General features: G+C 41.9%; 1 protein-coding gene across 1 annotated transcript; it reads right to left on the minus strand.

The window, feature by feature from the left end:
- Nucleotides 1–1775: 1775 nt before the first annotated feature.
- Nucleotides 1776–18105, minus strand: trmt12 (tRNA methyltransferase 12 homolog). Its single transcript, XM_034181748.1, has 7 exons — nucleotides 17953–18105; nucleotides 11944–12106; nucleotides 11664–11862; nucleotides 11431–11581; nucleotides 11233–11342; nucleotides 8585–8742; nucleotides 1776–2351 (listed from the first exon to the last, which is right to left on the minus strand). Exons 1-7 carry the CDS (start codon nucleotides 18003–18005, stop codon nucleotides 1983–1985), a joined length of 1203 nt encoding a protein of 400 aa, XP_034037639.1. The 5' UTR covers nucleotides 18006–18105; the 3' UTR covers nucleotides 1776–1982.
- Nucleotides 18106–18481: the final 376 nt, after the last annotated feature.

The following is an 18481-nucleotide window of genomic DNA, read 5'->3' on the forward strand; positions in this document are numbered from 1 at the left end:
TTCTGAGGAAAAAATTATGGAATCATGAAAAACAAAAGAACGCTCCAACACATCACTAGTATTTTGTTGCACCATCTCTGGCTTTTATAACAGCTTGCAGTCTCTGAGGCATGGACTTAATGAGTGACAAACAGTACTCTTCATCAATCTGGCTCCAACTTTCTCTGATTGCTGTTGCCAGATCAGCTTTGCAGGTTGGAGCCTTGTCATGGACCATTTTCTTCAACTTCCACCAAAGATTTTCAATTGGATTAAGATCCGGACTATTTGCAGGCCATGACATTGACCCTATGTGTCTTTTTGCAAGGAATGTTTTCACAGTTGTCGCTCTATGGCAAGATGCATTATCATCTTGAAAAATGATTTCATCATCCCCAAACATCCTTTCAATTGATGGGATAAGAAAAGTGTCCAAAATATCAACGTAAACTTGTGCATTTATTGATGATGTAATGACAGCCATCTCCCCAGTGCCTTTACCTGACATGCAGCCCCATATCATCAATGACTGTGGAAATTTACATGTTCTCTTCAGGCAGTCATCTTTATAAACCTCATTGGAACGGCACCAAATAAAAGTTCCAGCATCATCACCTTGCCCAATGCAGATTCAAGATTTATCACTGAATATGACTTTCATCCAGTCATCCACAGTCCACGATTGCTTTTCCTTAGCCCATTGTAACCTTGTTTTTTTCTGTTTAGGTGTTAACGATGGCTTTTGTTTAGCTTTTCTGTATGTAAATCCCATTTCCTTTAGGCGGTTTCTTACAGTTCGGTCACAGACGTTGACTCCAGTTTCCTCCCATTCGTTCCTCATTTGTTTTGTTGTGCATTTTTGATTTTTGAGACATATTGCTTTAAGTTTTCTGTCTTGACGCTTTGATGTCTTCCTTGGTCTACCAGTATGTTTGCCTTTAACAACCTTCCCATGTTGTTTGTATTTGGTCCAGAGTTTAGACACAGCTGACTGTGAACAACCAACATCTTTTGCAACATTGCATGATGATTTACCCTCTTAAGAGTTTGATAATCCTCTCCTTTGTTTCAATTGACATCTCTCGTGTTGGAGCCATGATTCATGTCAGTCCACTTGGTGCAACAGCTCTCCAAGGTGTGATCACTCCTTTTTAGATGCAGACTAATGAGCATATCTGATTTGATGCAGGTGTTAGTTTTGGGGATGAAAACTTACAGGGTGATTCCATAATTTATTCCTCAGAATTGAGTGAGTCCATATTTTTTTTCCCTCTGCTTGGTCTAAAAAAGTAACCGTTACTGACTGCCACAATTATTTTTCCTGATTTCTTATAGTGTTTCTTAAAGTCAGAAAGTTGCCATTTGAAATGACTTTAGTTTTGTGTCATGTCTGTGATCTGCTTTTTTTCTACAAAATTAAACAACTGAATGAACATCCTCCGAGGCCGGTGATTCCATAATTTTTGCCAGGGGTTGTAATTGCACGGTTGCTGAACCTTCAAATGATGATTAATGAGTTGGGATACGACTGAAATTACAGCAGTAGCGATTAGTTCAGCGTGTACCCCACCTCTCCCCCAGTGCATGCTGGGAGAGGCTCCAATCCTCCTACGTTCCCTCATGTTATAGACAGCAGAAAATAGATGGATGGAAATTACAGCACACATAAATAAATAAAGGTCAGGGGTGAGTTAGATGCCACATGAGCATCTTTCATTCCAGAGAAGGCAGTAAATGAAAATTACTTTTGAGCAAGGTACGCAGTCCCCAGCTGCTCCATTGTTGTAGGTATTACAGTGGATGTCATGGTATAACACTTACAGTGGTACTGTAAATATGAGTAAGGCAGGGTGTTTCTACACAAGAGTTTTAGTGCAAACCTGCCCTGGACAAACAGGCTTTACAGTACTGAAATAACAGAAATCAGCTGCTGCTGTTTGGCTGATGTGGAAAAGTTTGGATTATGGCAGCAGCTAATTAAATTATAATAAAATAAAAACTATTTAGTATGGTCTGCACTCCAGGTCCAGCACCACATGGTGAACATGAGGTGCGTATGATTTGACACGCTCAATGTGCTGGATGTTGGTTACCCACGCTGCACCAGTGATGTCCTTTAACAGAGATGTGATTCGGTTTGCAGTGTCACTAGCCCAGGCCTGCCACGCCTCTCTGTCAGTAGGGAACTGTGCATCGGCATTGCTCGTGACTGCACTGACTGCTCTGTTGGGTAACGGTGACGTGACGTTGTGGTGGATGTGTAAAATGCCACCAGTTGTTCTCTTCAGCAGACGACAGGCGACAGGCCAGCTGTCCTCAGAGCTCGGTATGAGGCCTATGTTCACCCGGTCAGCAAGATCACACAGTGCGAGCTGTGGGAGGAAAACACATCTTTTACTGTGCTGTTTGTACTGTCAGCTACAAAGCCTTCCAAAAGTATTGGACCGCTTGATATTTCACACATTTTAATTTGCTTATGCCATTTTAAATACAAAAAGTAAATCAGGCTTCTCAGTATAAAAATGTCTAAAATTATCTTCCTTAAACTCAAACTGAAAGCAAATCTCTACAACGTGATATAAATTAATTAAAAATATAAAATCCAAGATGATGGGTTGCATAAGTAATGAAACGCATCATCTTGGAGTTTTATATTTTTAAAAGAATTCCATCTTAATGAAGTTGTATATGAATACTTTGAGGCCAATGAAGGAAAAACATCTCAGACCATACTGGATCGATTATTAAATGTGCTTTTCAGAGAGGATAACAAAAGACAGTGAGGGAGTGACAAGTGCTTTGATATTAATATAATTCGCTGTGAGGTCAAAGAAACAACTGGTAAATTTTCTTTTTTTTTATTGTAGAACAGTTTGCAAATTTTGAGAGAGAGGACTTGACACCTGAGTAGCCACTGTCAGGTATACTCAATATGCAAAGTTTAAGGGTCAAAGAGAATAAAAACTAAAAGGCTTTCATGCACTGCATGTTTCCCTCATGAACTTTGCCAGGAATGTAAGGAAGCACCATTGTGCTTCCTTTCATTCCTTACACTGTCCACAAGACAATTGTCACAGAAACAATTCACATGGTTTCTGTGAATTGTTCTGTAATTTTGTCTGAAGCATGGCCCACGCAGAGGGTCACCCCTTTGAGTCTGGTCTGCTTGAGGTTTCTTCCTCAGAGGGAGTTTTTCCTTACCACTGTTGCTCTGGGGGTTAGTAAGGTTAGACCTTACTTGTGTGAAGCGCCTTGAGGCAACTCTGTTGTGATTTGGCACTATACGTATAAATGAAAATAAATTGAAATTGAAGCACACCCCCGTGCCAGATGAACAAGAAGAAGAGCCTGTTCCTCCAGCAGTCCATGATGAGGACGACACCGGATGAACTGACTCGTCCTCTGAATCAGATGACGATGCTTCACATGATGAAAATCTGGCACCAGGAGAAGTTGTGTGGGCAAAGTATGGAAAAACCTGGTATCCTGCCCGAATTGTTTCTCACTGTGATGTACCAGCTAAAATGCAAAAATATTTGTTCAGGTCGGTAACATATAGACTAAACCACACCCACTGTAACTCCCATATTGTATAAAGGTGTTGTGCAAGCTATCTTCTTGATCTTCCTCAAGATGGTGTTCGTCCATGGAGACCCAGGCCTGTTTTCACCGTGACTTTCAATAAATTCAAAATGAGGAATATAATGGTTTGGTTCTTGGTAGTAAATTACATAAAGAACCAGGAGAAATCACATACAGTTTTTGAGAACTGTCTACTCTACATAGATTTACCATAGAGTGCCATACTGTTTGTATTTCTTCATAAGTGATGAAAATAAGGTCCAAGACATATTCAGTGACTTGGAAATGTGCATGTATCCATCCCCTGACTTGTTTGAAGAAAACTGGAATTAAAACTGATTATTTACAGGTATTATACCAAATTGGCCCATTGCTTATGCAACCCATCATCTTGGCTTTTATATTTTTTAATTAATTTATATCAAGTTGTAGAGATCTGTTTTCAGTTTGAGTTTAAGGAAGATAATTTTTTTATATTGAGAACCCTGATTTACTTTTTGTATATGAAATGGCATAAACAAATTAAAATGTGTGAAATACCAAGCAGCCCGATACTTTTGGAGGGCACTGGATTTTGTCAAATAAGCTCTTTAGGTCAACTTAGATCTGCAGCGTACACAAAGGATTTCTTCCACAGAAGAGACTGACAACATCACTCCCATTAAAAACCACAACTCTTAGTATGGAGGTCCCATTTTTTTGTCCTCAATGTTCTCTGGATCTGCTCACCTCACACATCATCTCTGTGGTCTTGATCTTCCCATATCTTCTGTAGTTAAGGACGCACATCATGTGTCTTTCACAAATCCCCTTAACTGCCCACATTTTGCGGTCAATTAGAACCGCTGATCTGTGATATACCGCCAATTTCCGCCAGATGGCGTTTTCGCCTAGCGACTATGAATCCGTCCAGCTTCCATGTATGACATTCAATGCATTGTCACTGAGCACTGCTTTATTTTCGTCTGTATTTCATCAAGGTAGGTCATTGAACATTATCTGAAGATGTTTTCTAGGGCAAAAACATCCACAGATTCTAAATCTGCCACCACATTTGCACCAGTGATTATGGTTTGGGTGCTATGGCCCCTGTTTTGATGCCAAAAATAGCACTCGGGCAAAGTCCCAAAAATAATGCATAAAAACAGTATAGTTTTGTGGAAGCATTGCCTCTTAATTATTGCAAAAAAAAAAAAAAAATGTCAGCATGTTTTTATTACACTTTCTTTCCAGTCTTGCCTTGAATTTTCTGCATTATCATAATTTATTATAATCTGTCATTCCCATCATACTTCAGTATACACTAGGTGGCACTGTTACTGCTGCAAATGTCTTACTGCCACCTGGTGTTGTGATAGATAAATTTTTTTTGATAACTTCATAACATAATCAGAAAAAAATAAAAGCTACACCCATTTTCATTACACTACAGAGTCAGGTATTTCATAATTATTAGGACTTAAACAATGATGAAGTTTAACCTTCAGTGTGTCTGTCATAGCTGCTACTTCAAAATACTTTGAAAGCTTTCTTTTGGAAGCTAATGCGTTGTCTCAATATACTGCTGCACACTTTCCCAGGTCAGTGACTCACGATTAGTACACTCTTTCTCCACCGTCCGAAGGACGGGTACTCTGCTATTATAAAATAAGGCTAAGATCTCCTTACACACTATTATTTACACATTATTGTTAAATCATGGTCCCTCTTGATTTTTTTTGGTTTGTTTTCTGTTATCAACATACCCAGTGAGGTGAGCAAATCCACATTTCCTGCCCCTGCGGTGATATAATCAACTGCTTGGAGATGGCAGTGTTTATCAATAATCCTCAACCAGTTAATGAAGCATACACACACACACACACACACACATATATATGCATACATACACACACACACACACATATATATGCATACATACACATACACACACACACATATATATGCATACATACACACACACACATATATATGCATACATACACACACACACACATATATATGCATACATACACACACACACATATATATGCATACATACACACACACACACACACACACACACACACACACACACACACACATATATATGCATACATACACACACACACACACACACATATATATGCATACATACACACACACACACACATATATATATGCATACACGAGGTCTGTGAGAAAAGTATCCGACCTTTTTATTTTATGCAAAAAATATATGGATTTGATTCATATGTTTTTACGTCAGCCAAGCTTGAACCTTCGTGCGCATGCGTGAGTTTTTTCACCCCTGTCGGTTGCGTCATTCGCCTGTGGGCAGGCTTTGAGTGAGCACTGGTCCACCCCTCTCGTCGTTTTTTTCATTGCGAGGAAATGGCGGAATGATTTGGGCTTTGTTCCATCAGAATTTTTTCAGAAACTGTTAGAGACAGGCAGCTGGAAACCATTTGGAAAATTCACATGGCTTTCGGTGAAAATTTTAATGGGCTTCAGAGATTAAGGAGTGTTACTACCGCTTTAAGGACGGCCCACAATGGCGCACGGCGCGCCGCGCTCCGAGCCGCGATCGATAGGCAGAAACGACCATTTCATTTCTAAACGGATGGCTGTATGGATCCGGTGTCCCGTCGAGATGAGGTGAACGTCGAGATGAGGTGCGTTGCGCTACTGCGCATGCGCGCATCGCTCTACCCCAGATTTGAAGACGTCACCCATCGAGATGAGGTGCGTCGCGCAACTGCACATGTGGAGATGATGCAACTCGCTCGATGTGCAACTTTTTTTTTTCTTCCCTCTACCCACTACCGAGAAGTGCACTTCATCTGCGGAGGTGGAGAACAGCCAGTGGAGCAAACTACGTTTTTAAAAGAATATATATAAACACACTGCTTCACTTTAAATGCACAAGTCCGTTTCAGACAATCAGCACAGACCCTTTCTCTTAAAAGGCTTTATTTTACTCAGCATGTGGCTTTGTAAACTTGTAGCATCGCCTGCTACTTTGATTAGCACTTACATTAGTTATGGACATGCTCTACGGTCGTCTTCTGGGATTTTTATACATTTACTTGCCCATCAAAATAAGCGAACTTCGTCAAGTAATTTTTTCAGTGCATGCATGTGCAGTTACGCGAGGCACCTCATCTTGACGGCGCACCTCCGCTCGACAAACTTATCTGTCGAGATGAGGTGCACGCACCTCATATCGACGTCGCACCTCATCTCAACAGAACACCGGGACCATCGTGTGCAATTTCTCTGGTTATCACAAGAGCTGGACATCAGCCATTTTCTGGCAGATTTCACTTTTAACAAGAGATTTTGTCATGGAAAGCCGCGCGCAGGCTTCGCGCGTCACGACGGATTCGCTGATGGAGCGAGACAAAGAACACCTCCGTTTTGGAGTGTCAGAGGACAAGTTGGGACATGCCTATCTCGGCTTTCAGTGGCTTACCAGTCGAGTGAGTATAAGAGAAACTGTGGAGAGCTGGGCACTCCAAAACGGAGGTGTTCTTTGTCTCCCTCCATCAGCGAATCCGTTGTGACGCGCGAAGCCTGCGCGCGGCTTTCCATGACAAAATCTCTTGTTAAAAGTGAAATCTGCCGGAAAATGGCTGATGTCCAGCTCTTGTGATAACCAGAGAAATCGCACACGATGGTCCCGGATCCATACAGCCATCCATTTAGAAATAAAATGGTCGTTTCTGCCTGTCGATCGTGGCTCGGAGCGCGGCTGTCAGGTCAGGACCTGGCACTTAAACTGTGCCTGAGATCGTATCCTGCAAAACACAGTTTCTCAAAGCACAATCACATAAAAAGAGACAACATTAGACAGAGATCTCTTTTGTGAGCTTTGCGCAAAGGGGAGAAGCTTCGGAGAGAGCGTACAAACCTAAGACCAACCTTGCTTTTCCTGCTCCTCTCCGCCGCCCCTCCGGTGCTTGCTCTTTTGTTAGAAAAAGAAAAAAATCATAAACAATACAACGTAGCATCAGGGTACATTGTGTTTGGGGAAGTGAGGGGTGAACGGTTGCTTGTGAGTTACGGTTTCCTGTAAAACATGCTCGTTTCTTTCACCGAAAGAAGGGAGTAAGCAGTTAAGTTTCGATGTCAACAGAGTCCTGAAACAACCTTTAGTTCATCACTGTGGCTGAGCAATCATTTAGCTTAAATGCAGCATATATGAATGGGTACATAATTATTATGATTGAATGAGTCAATGAAATATAAAAGAATATAATTCAGACAATAATAAATGTAGAATCCTTTAACAAGTCAGCTAAGACACATATTCTTTCAGTCTTGTGGCTGGTTTCACTCCCACATCACACAGATAACAGATAGTTGATACAGTTCATTTCACAAGAAGCAGAAACTTAACTCAGACTACTTTTGATTACATTGAATATCATGTAAGCAGGCAATGATTAATTAAATAAATGATAACAACTCATAAAATCTCCATCAGCGGCGCACCATGCGCCATTGTGGGCCATCCTTAAAGCGGTAGTAACACTCCTTAATCTCTGAAGCCCATTAAAATTTTCACCGAAAGCCATGTGAATTTTCCGAATGGTTTCCAGCTGCCTGTCTCTAACAGTTTCTGAAAAAATTCTGATGGAACAAAGCCCAAATCATTCCACCATTTCCTCGCAATGAAAAAACGACGAGAGGGGTGGACCAGTGCTCACTCAAAGCCTGCCCACAGGCGAATGACGCAACCGACAGGCGTGAGAAAACTCACACATGCGCACAAAGGTTCAAGCTTGGCTGACGTAAAAACATATGAATCAAATCCATATATTTTTTGCATAAAATAAAAAGGTCGGATACTTTTCTCACAGACCTCGTATATACATACACAGTGAGGAAAATAAGTATTTGAACACCCTGCAATTTTGCAAGTTCTCCCACTTAGAAATCATGGAGGGGTCTGAAATTTTCATCTTGGGTGCATGTCCACTGTGAGAGACATGATCTTAAGAAAAAAAAAAAAAAAAATCTGGAAAAGTTAGTTACTTACTTGTCGATTGTCTCCTTGGTGAATGGTGCACCGGTCTGACACCCCGTTTGCCTCAAGATTCTTTCGTAGTGCTTCAACTGCATCAGGGTTCCACTCACAGGCATGAACGTGGCTAGCCGACGCATGCACCAGATATGGGAGGGTGAAGTATCCAATACCTGACAAAAATACATTATACCGAAATATGAATAAAGCAGTTATCTGCTATACATACATCAGCTCAAGATTTTAATTATTCCACATCCATAGAAGCATTTACTGTTTCTAAAACATACTGAAAAGATGCTAAATGTTTATAAGTATATATAAGAAATCAACACATTGTGCAAAGGTAACAAACATAGCCTCAAGGAGCAGGAGGTCAACCCAGAAAAAATATATTAATTAGATTATAAAAATGACTTTCCATGTGAATTTTTAATATTTCTCATCTGTTTAATACTTCTATAGTGTAAATCAACTGTGTGCTAAATGAAAACTACTGTTTAATTGTATTTGTTCGTTTAATTATTGATGCACATCTTGATGGTCATCTGATCGTGGCACACTACACCTTTTTGGGGAAACTCTATGGTTGCCATAAACAATATTAATATTTCATCAGTTTAGATTTTTTTTTTTTTTTTTTTTAGATTTTAGAGCCAAAAAGAAAGACAGAAAGAAAGAGCCAAAGGTACATTTCTATAATAACAGCTTGCGAATAGCAGGAACATCAGCTAAACGTCTTAACGGTTTATCGGTTTGATGCTTTCACAGTTAACTTTTCACTTAGCGGCTACTGAAACTAACTTTTACGTTGGCTGTTACCAGGATCTGCTCTGCATGACTTGTGAGATCTCAGGTGTGCTCAGCTCAGCACACATACAACAACATTAAATGCTACAAGATGTTGAAACCATCCATCCATCCACTTCCGCTTTATCCGGAGTCGGGTCGCGGGGGCAGCAGCTCAAGCAAAGCCGCCCAGACCTCCCGATCCACACACACCTCCCCCAGCTCCTCTGGGGGAACCTCAAGGCGTTCCCAAGCCAGCCGAGAGATGTAGTCCCTCCAGTGTGTCTTGGGTCTTCCCCGGGGCCTCCTCCCAATGGGACGTGCCCGGAACACCTCTCCAGCGAGGCGTCCAGGGGGCATCCGGAAAAGATGCCCGAGCCACCTCAACTGACTCCTATCGACGTGGAGGAGCAGCGGCTCGACTCCGAGCTCCTCCCGAGTGACCGAGCTCCTCACCCTAAGGGAGCGCCCAGCCACCCTGCGGAGGAAACTCATCTCGGCCGCTTGTACTCGCGATCTTTCCCGGAGGTGGGAGTTGAAGACCTCGCTGACAGAGGGTTCCGCCAGTCGTTCCCAGCAGACCCTCACGATACGTTTGGGCCTGCCAGGTCTGACCGGCTTCCTCCCCTCCCAGCGGATCCAACTCACCACCAGGTGGTGATCGGTCGACAGCTCTGCCCCGTCTCTTCACTCGAGTGTCCGAGACACGTGGCCGAAGGTCAGATGATACGACTACAAAGTCGATCATCGACCTCCGGCTCGGGGTGTCCTGGTGCCACGTGCACTTATGGACACCCTTGTGGTCGAACATGGTGTTCGTGATGGACAAACTGTGACTAGCACAGAAGTCCAACAACTGAACACCACTCGGGTTCAGATTGGGGAGGCCGTACTTCCTGATCACCCCCCTCCAGGTCTCACTGTCGCCGCCCACGTGGGCGTTGAAATCCCCCCGGAGAACAATTGAGTCCCCAGTCGGAGCGCTATCTAGTACCCCTCCCAGGGACTCCAGGAAGGTCAGGTACTCTACACTGCTGCTCGGCCCGTAGGCCGAGACAACGGTGAGAGACCTGTCCCCAACCTGAAGGTGTAGGGACGCGACCCTCTCGTTCACCGGAGTGAACTCCAACACATGGCGACTGAGCTGGGAAGCAATAAGCAATGCGACCCCAGCTCTCCGCCTCTCCCCGTGGGCAACGCCAGAAAAATGAAGCGTCCAGCCCCTCTCCAGGAGTTGGGTACCAGAGCCCAAGTTGTGCGTGGAGGTGAGCCCGACTATCTCTAGTCGGTATCTCTCAACCTCCCGCACAAGCTCAGGCTCCTTCCCCCCTTGCGAGGTGACATTCCACGTCTCAACAGCCAGGGGCTGTGAGCATGGACCGGGCCGTCGGGCCACCCGCCCTCGACCGCCACCCAATCCTCTCTGCACCCGACCCCCATGGCCCCCTCTGCAGGTGGTGAACCCACAGGAGGGTGGGCCCACGTTGCTCTTTCGGGCTGAGCCCGGCCGGGCCCCATGGGCTAAGGCCCGACCACCGGGCACTCGCGCGCGAGCCCCAACCCCAGGCCTGGCTCCAGGGTGGGGCCCCGGCTCCGCCATACCAGGCGACATCTCGGTCGTTGATTTTTTACTGGTCATGGAGGTTCTGAACTGCCCTTAGTCTGACCCGTCACCTAGGACCTGTTTGCCTTGGGAGACCCTACAGGGAGCACAAAGCCCCCGACAACATAGCTCCTAGGATCATCCGGGTACGCAAACTCCCCCACCACGATAAGGTGGCAGCTAGAGGGGGAGATGTTGAAACCTTTGTAAATTATTCATACAATGCCAAGCTTTGTGCTGCTAAAAAAGTGTGTAGAAATATTTTGGCAACCTGCGTATAAATCCACCACAGTCTCTTCTCTGCAGTTGAACTCAGCAATCCGCAGCTTCTCCGTTATATTTCCAGCGGAAAACATGGATTTGGTAACATCAAACTCATAGCTGTAACAGATTGAAGACTTGTGACATGTGAATCATTGTGTTTCGGTTTGTTTCATCTCACAGCAAATAAATGAGAAAGGACGTGTACCTAATTCCATTGTCCACATGTTTGACCCAGCTGTGGTCTCCTAACAACACTGCCACCACAGGAGACCTAAATCTGTCACTGGACACTCGACTCATCTTTGCCACTCGCTTTGCCCCCAGTCCGCTGGCCACTGCACTCCATAGCTCTTGATCTTAAAATACAAGAATGTCTTGATCAGTCATTCCTGCACATCTTTACAAAATAAACATGTCAAAACATATCAGGAACAGTACCCATTTTCTTCCAGAGTGGCAAGGAGAAGGAGCGGTCTCCTAGAAGGACTAGGTCCCCGTGCCGCTGGAAGTTACGAGGAATATCTCGCCTCACTTCCTCGCTCCATTTTTCTCCGTGACATTCTAACAGCTCCCGGAGAATTTTCTCTAGTTTACAATGACTTGTCTTTCCCCGCTCCTTCTTTGAAGGCCAAAGCTCCTGTGAAAAAAACAAGGGTCAACCAAAACTGACCTGTGTGTATATCATTACAGAATTGTAACAAAGCTCAGGTGTTATTACCCGACTCCACACAACTTCACAGGTATTAGATGAACTGGTTTTGAGACTCTGCAAATCAAGTTGCGACACACAGGATGGTAGAATGGGCAGAAGGACTGTCTTGTCAGAGTCCTTCAGTAAACCCAAACTGCAGTCCAGAACACCTTGAGACTCTAGACTTTTCCTACAAGATGAAAGAGTTTCAAAAAACTGTCAAACAACGGATCTGTTTTTACTGCAAATAACCCAGTCAGTCACTGCTATTAGAGTCCAACAAATTATTATCCATAAGAATGTGCTAGGACCATATCATCAAGACAGAGGGATCCTCGTTCAAGACCACACTGTCCATGTACATCTGAAGATGCATCAGGAAGGGCATCTGTCGTAAAACTTGTGCCAAAGCAATATGTGGATCTATGCTGGATCTGCTGTGGTGACGACTTGCAAAAAGAGAAAAGCCAATAGAACGTACTTTACTTCTTGGTGACGTTTACATCTCACTGCACGTGGGCAGCTTACATGTATTAACAGTCCAAAAGCTGAAGATGTTTTTGGACACAAACTTTAATATCTCTTACAACACACTAATACAGCACCTGCATTAGTGTTCTGTGGCAGCCAGTCTGCTCCGTGTAAGCCTGCTCCCATCATATCTCAGAAGCTAATTAGGGGTACTGGCTGTTACTTGGATGTGAGACCTCTTCGGGACACTGGCACCTGTGTGTTTCTCCAGGTAAAACTAGAGTTGCATTAGGAAGGGCATCCAGTGTAAAACTTGTGCCAAACGCCAGTGCAGATCTGGCTGTATCCACTGTGGCAACCCTGAACAAGATGATAGCAGCCAAAAGAACAGCAACATAGTAAGTAACAGAAAACACTTTGTGAAGTTGGGGGAATATACATCATCATGCTTGGACAATGCTTGTGGCGTCCCACAGGGGTCAGTACTGGGTCCAAAACTGTTTCTAATTTATATAAATGATATTGTCAGTGTTTCCAAAATATTAAAATTAGTATTATTTGCAGATGACACAAGCATTTTTTGTTCAGGGGGGATTTGCAGGAGTTACTGAGGAGGATCAGTATAGAAATGGGAAAATTGAAAATATGGTTTGACAGAAACAAATTATCATTAAACTTAAGTAAAACAAAATACATGTTATTTGGCTATTGTAATACAGACATACAGGTTCAGTTACAAGTCGAGGGGGTAGATATTGAAAGGGTACATGAAAATAAGTTTCTGGGGGTGATAATAGATGATAAGATAAACTGGAAAACTCATATAAAACATATACAAAGTAAACTGTCAAGAAGCATTTCAGTTCTAAACAAAGCGAAACATATTCTGGACCACAACTCACTCCGCATTCTTTACTGCTCACTGGTTTTACCATATTTACAGTACTGTGCAGAGGTATGGGGTAATACTTATAAAGGTACAACACAATCACTATCAGTAATACAGAAAAGAGCTATAAGAATTATTCATAATACTGGCTATAGAGATCATACAAATCCACTATTTTTACAATCCAAATTCTTAAAATTCACAGACTTGGTTCATTTTCAAACAGTACAAATCGTGTATAAAGCAATAAACAATTTACTTCCAGCAAATATTAAAAATATGTTTTTTAACAGATCAGGGGATTGCAGTCTGAGGGGGAAATTTAATTTAAAGCATCAGTGGGCATGAACAACATTAAAAGGTTTCTGTATTTCTGTCTGTGGGGTGAGGATGTGGAACAGATTGGGAGTGGGGCTCAAGCAATGTCCAAGCATGAACCAGTTCAAACAGCGATACAAAAATATGGTATTTTCTAGGTATAGGGAGGAGGAAGGGTAATGAGGTTTAGGGTGTTTTTGTTTTTTGCTTCGGCTTGTAAATATATAGTATTTTGTATGTAAGTAGGTATGTGTAGGTGTATATTTATGTTTGTGTATATGTGTATATATATATATATATATATATATATATATATATATATATATGTGTATGTATATATATGTATATGTGTATGTATGTTGATATATATATATTGATATCGGTTTAGATGTGTAGGAATCTATGTGTATATGTGGCAAAGGGTATTACTGGTTGTGGGGAAGAAGGGGTAGGGATAAATAAGCTGATGCTTCACCCTACCCCTTTTCGGACATGTTGGGTACACAGTAGGAACTTTTTTGTTGTTGTCTTTACTGATCTATCTTGTAATTGTTGTTGTATCAAATGTTCGAAATAAACAGTTTTCATTCATTCATTCAAACATTATTGTTCTGTGATTATTGTTATTATCTATTATCTATCATCCACCTGGTCGTTACTGTGAGTTTCTCTGTGAATTTTCAGACCTTTTGTCTGACTTAGTGCTTAGCTCAGATATGATAATTATAGTGGGCGATTTTAACATCCACACAGATACTGAGAATGACAGCCTCAACACTGCATTTAATCTATTATTAGACTCTATTGGCTTTGCTCAAAAAGAAAATGAGTCCACCCACCACTTTAATCATATCTTAGATCTTGTTCTGACTTATGGTATGGAAATAGAAGACTTAACAGTATTCCCTGAAAACTCCCTTCTGTCTGATCATTTCTTAATAACATTTACATTTACTCTGATGGACTACCCAGCAGTGGGGAATAAGTTTCATTACACTAGAAGTCTTTCAGAAAGCGCTGTAACTAGGTTTAAGGATATGATTCCTTCTTTATGTTCTCTAATGCCATATACCAACACAGTGCAGAGTAGCTACCTAAACTCTGTAAGTGAGATAGAGTATCTCGTCAATAGTTTTACATCCTCACTGAAGACAACTTTGGATGCTGTAGCTCCTCTAAAAAAGAGAGCTTTAAATCAGAAGTGCCTGACTCCGTGGTATAACTCACAAACTCGTAGCTTAAAGCAGATAACCCGTAAGTTGGAGAGGAAATGGCGTCTCACTAATTTAGAAGATCTTCACTTAGCCTGGAAAAAGAGTCTGTTGCTCTATAAAAAAGCCCTCCGTAAAGCTAGGACATCTTTCTACTCATCACTAATTGAAGAAAATAAGAACAACCCCATCGACATGTCTATTGGACCCCATTCCTACCAGGCTGCTCAAGGAAGCCCTACCATTATTTAATGCTTCGATCTTAAATATGATCAATCTATCTTTGTTAGTTGGCTATGTACCACAGGCTTTTAAGGTGGCAGTAATTAAACCATTACTTAAAAAGCCATCACTTGACCCAGCTATCTTAGCTAATTATAGGCCAATCTCCAACCCTCCTTTTCTCTCAAAAATTCTTGAAAGGGTAGTTGTAAAACAGCTAACTGATCATCTGCAGAGGAATGGTCTATTTGAAGAGTTTCAGTCAGGTTTTAGAATTCATCATAGTACAGAAACAGCATTAGTGAAGGTTACAAATGATCTTCTTATGGCCTCGGACAGTGGACTCATCTCTGTGCTTGTTCTGTTAGACCTCAGTGCTGCTTTTGATACTGTTGACCATAAAATTTTATTACAGAGATTAGAGCATGCCATAGGTATTAAAGGCACTGCGTTGCGGTGGTTTGAATCATATTTGTCTAATAGATTACAATTTGTTCATGTAAATGGGGAATCTTCTTCACAGACTAAAGTTAATTATGGAGTTCCACAAGGTTCTGTGCTAGGACCAATTTTATTCACTTTATACATGCTTCCCTTAGGCAGTATTATTAGACGGTATTGCTTAAATTTTCATTGTTACGCAGATGATACCCAGCGTTATCTATCCATGAAGCCAGAGGACACACACCAATTAGCTAAACTGCAGGATTGTCTTACAGACATAAAGACATGGAAGACCTCTAATTTCCTGCTGTTAAACTCAGATAAAACTGAAGTTATTGTACTTGGCCCCACAAATCTTAGAAACATGGTGTCTAACCAGATCCTTACTCTGGATGGCATTACCCTGACCTCTAGTAATACTGTGAGAAATCTTGGAGTCATTTTTGATCAGGATATGTCATTCAAAGCACATATTAAACAAATATGTAGGACTGCTTTTTTGCATTTACGCAATATCTCTAAAATCAGAAAGGTCTTGTCTCAGAGTGATGCTGAAAAACTAATTCATGCATTTATTTCCTCTAGGCTGGACTATTGTAATTCATTATTATCAGGTTGTCCTAAAAGTTCCCTAAAAAGCCTTCAGTTAATTCAAAATGCTGCAGCTAGAGTACTGACGGGGACTAGAAGGAGAGAGCATATCTCACCCATATTGGCCTCTCTTCATTGGCTTCCTGTAATTCTAGAATAGAATTTAAAATTCTTCTTCTTACTTATAAGGTTTTGAATAATCAGGTCCCATCTTATCTTAGGGACCTCGTAGTACCATATCACCCCAATAGAGCGCTTCGCTCTCAGACTGCAGGCTTACTTGTAGTTCCTAGGGTTTGTAAGAGTAGAATGGGAGGCAGAGCCTTCAGCTTTCAGGCTCCTCTCCTGTGGAACCAGCTCCCAATTCAGATCAGGGAGACAGACACCCTCTCTACTTTTAAGATTAGGCTTAAAACTTTCCTTTTTGCTAAAGCTTATAGTTAGGGCTGGATCAGCTGACCCTGGACCATCCCTTAGTTATGCTGCTATAGACGTAGACTGCTGGGGGGTTCCCATGATGCACTGTTTCTTTCTCTTTTTGCTCTGTATGCACCACTCTGCATTTAATCATTAGTGATCGATCTCTGCTCCCCTCCACAGCATGTCTTTTTCCTGGTTCTCTCCCTCAGCCCCAACCAGTCCCAGCAGAAGACTGCCCCTCCCTGAGCCTGGTTCTGCTGGAGGTTTCTTCCTGTTAAAAGGGAGTTTTTCCTTCCCACTGTAGCCAAGTGCTTGCTCACAGGGGGTCGTTTTGACCGTTGGGGTTTTACATAATTATTGTATGGCCTTGCCTTATAATATAAAGCGCCTTGGGGCAACTGTTTGTTGTGATTTGGCGCTATATAAAAAAATTGATTGATTGATTGTGATGTATGGGAGAGGGATAAGCTCCACAGGTTGCCCCTGACAATATTGGAATTTTGCAAACCTTTTAAAAATGCACAACCCTTTACACGATTCTGTAACTATTCTTCAGATTTCCAGATTTTCAGCATTTCAAAGAAACTAAACCATAAGCCTTATCCTAATTTGTGCTAACCAGTGACCTAAGGTGATGATTTGATGACTTTGATCAGAGGCTCGTTGGGTACCATTGGAATGATTTTGTGTCAAACATACGACTTCTTATAGAGAGACACAGATGAGGTGCACCACTTGCATTATAAGGGAACATCAGCTGTGATACTTTGGCCATGTGGTGCACTTCTTTGGACATGATACAGAACATAGGTGCCTCAGTGTTGAGGACCCCAGTGGCTGAAAACGGGGAGGCCAGGTTTCATCTGGCTATGGCACATAGACAGCGACTTTTGGGAAGTAAGAATGCACTGGTTGTCTGCCTGGGTGGTTGCCATCTAGGACTGAAGGTGGTTCCCTCGTATGGTAGTTGCGGTGACGCTCAGCACCAGAGAGTGGAAACTTAACCTTATCCTGAAGTTAAACACTTTGAGAAAGTGTTTACAAGGTTGCTGGGGAGCTAAGATAGCAACTTGTAGCCTTATACAGATTCCAGTAGCACTCTGAATTCTTCCGGATATGGCAGTCAAGGTCGGGCGCACAAAAAGAATTTGTTGACCTTCCTATAAAGCAAACGGAATACTTTATGACCCCTTTAAGTTACTGAGATACATATCACAGAAACTCACTAAAACCTCACTTTTGGAAGCAGGAACCAGAAAATGACTGATGCAGCTGGTTAAGTTGATTCATTTAGTGACAACTTTTTGTTTCAGCAAACAAGTTACAAAATATTTCACAGAAGAGAGACATAAGGCAATAAATGTAAAAAAAAGGAAAAAATACACAGCAAATAAAAAAAGAAAAAAAATGTAATGTACACAAACCACAACATAAGAAAAAATATCTAACTAAAGCTAACAGCTTGATTACCTGAACTGTTGTGCGTGACACCGGGACACACGAACACACGGCACAGCGTCCATTTACAAATAAATCACACAAGTACACGATTAGAAATAACATACAAATGACTGTCAAAAATTACAGATTGATGCTGCTAACTGTTAGCATATTCGGCTAGAAAAGCAATATGTGTTTCCAGTCGGAGCATTATGTGGGACGGACGATTGCACGAAACAAACCAAACAACTTCAGATTTTCACGTTTCACAATTTTTTGACATCGAAGGGAAGAACATTGTACAAACTGACTCCGCATTTTATACACGTTTAGAATACAACAAACAACAACAAAAAATCGAAAAAACACGATTGAGTTTGTACAAGCGGTAACGCTGTGTGGCACCGACAGATGGCGACAAACACTTCAATGTGAACTGCTTAATCACAGAAGTAATATAGAACCGATAAACACCAACTATGTGTCATCTACTCTATAACATTTGTTTCATTGAATACATTTACCGTGTGGACAATATATGACTAATTCCCGATGATGA

The sequence above is a fragment of the Thalassophryne amazonica genome, chromosome 11, assembly GCF_902500255.1.
Source record: "Thalassophryne amazonica chromosome 11, fThaAma1.1, whole genome shotgun sequence".
Taxonomy (NCBI): domain Eukaryota; kingdom Metazoa; phylum Chordata; class Actinopteri; order Batrachoidiformes; family Batrachoididae; genus Thalassophryne; species Thalassophryne amazonica.

Coding starts and splice junctions, on each gene's coding strand:
- trmt12 (XM_034181748.1), bottom strand. CDS start 18,005: ATGGACGCTGTGCCGTGTGTTCGTGTGTCCCGGTGTCACGCACAACAG. Junction 11,343..11,430: donor CATGTGGACAATGGAATTAG/GTACACGTCCTT, acceptor AATCTGTTACAG/CTATGAGTTTGATGTTACCA. Junction 2,352..8,584: donor ACCAAGGAGACAATCGACAA/GTAAGTAACTAA, acceptor TTCCTCCCACAG/CTCGCACTGTGTGATCTTGC.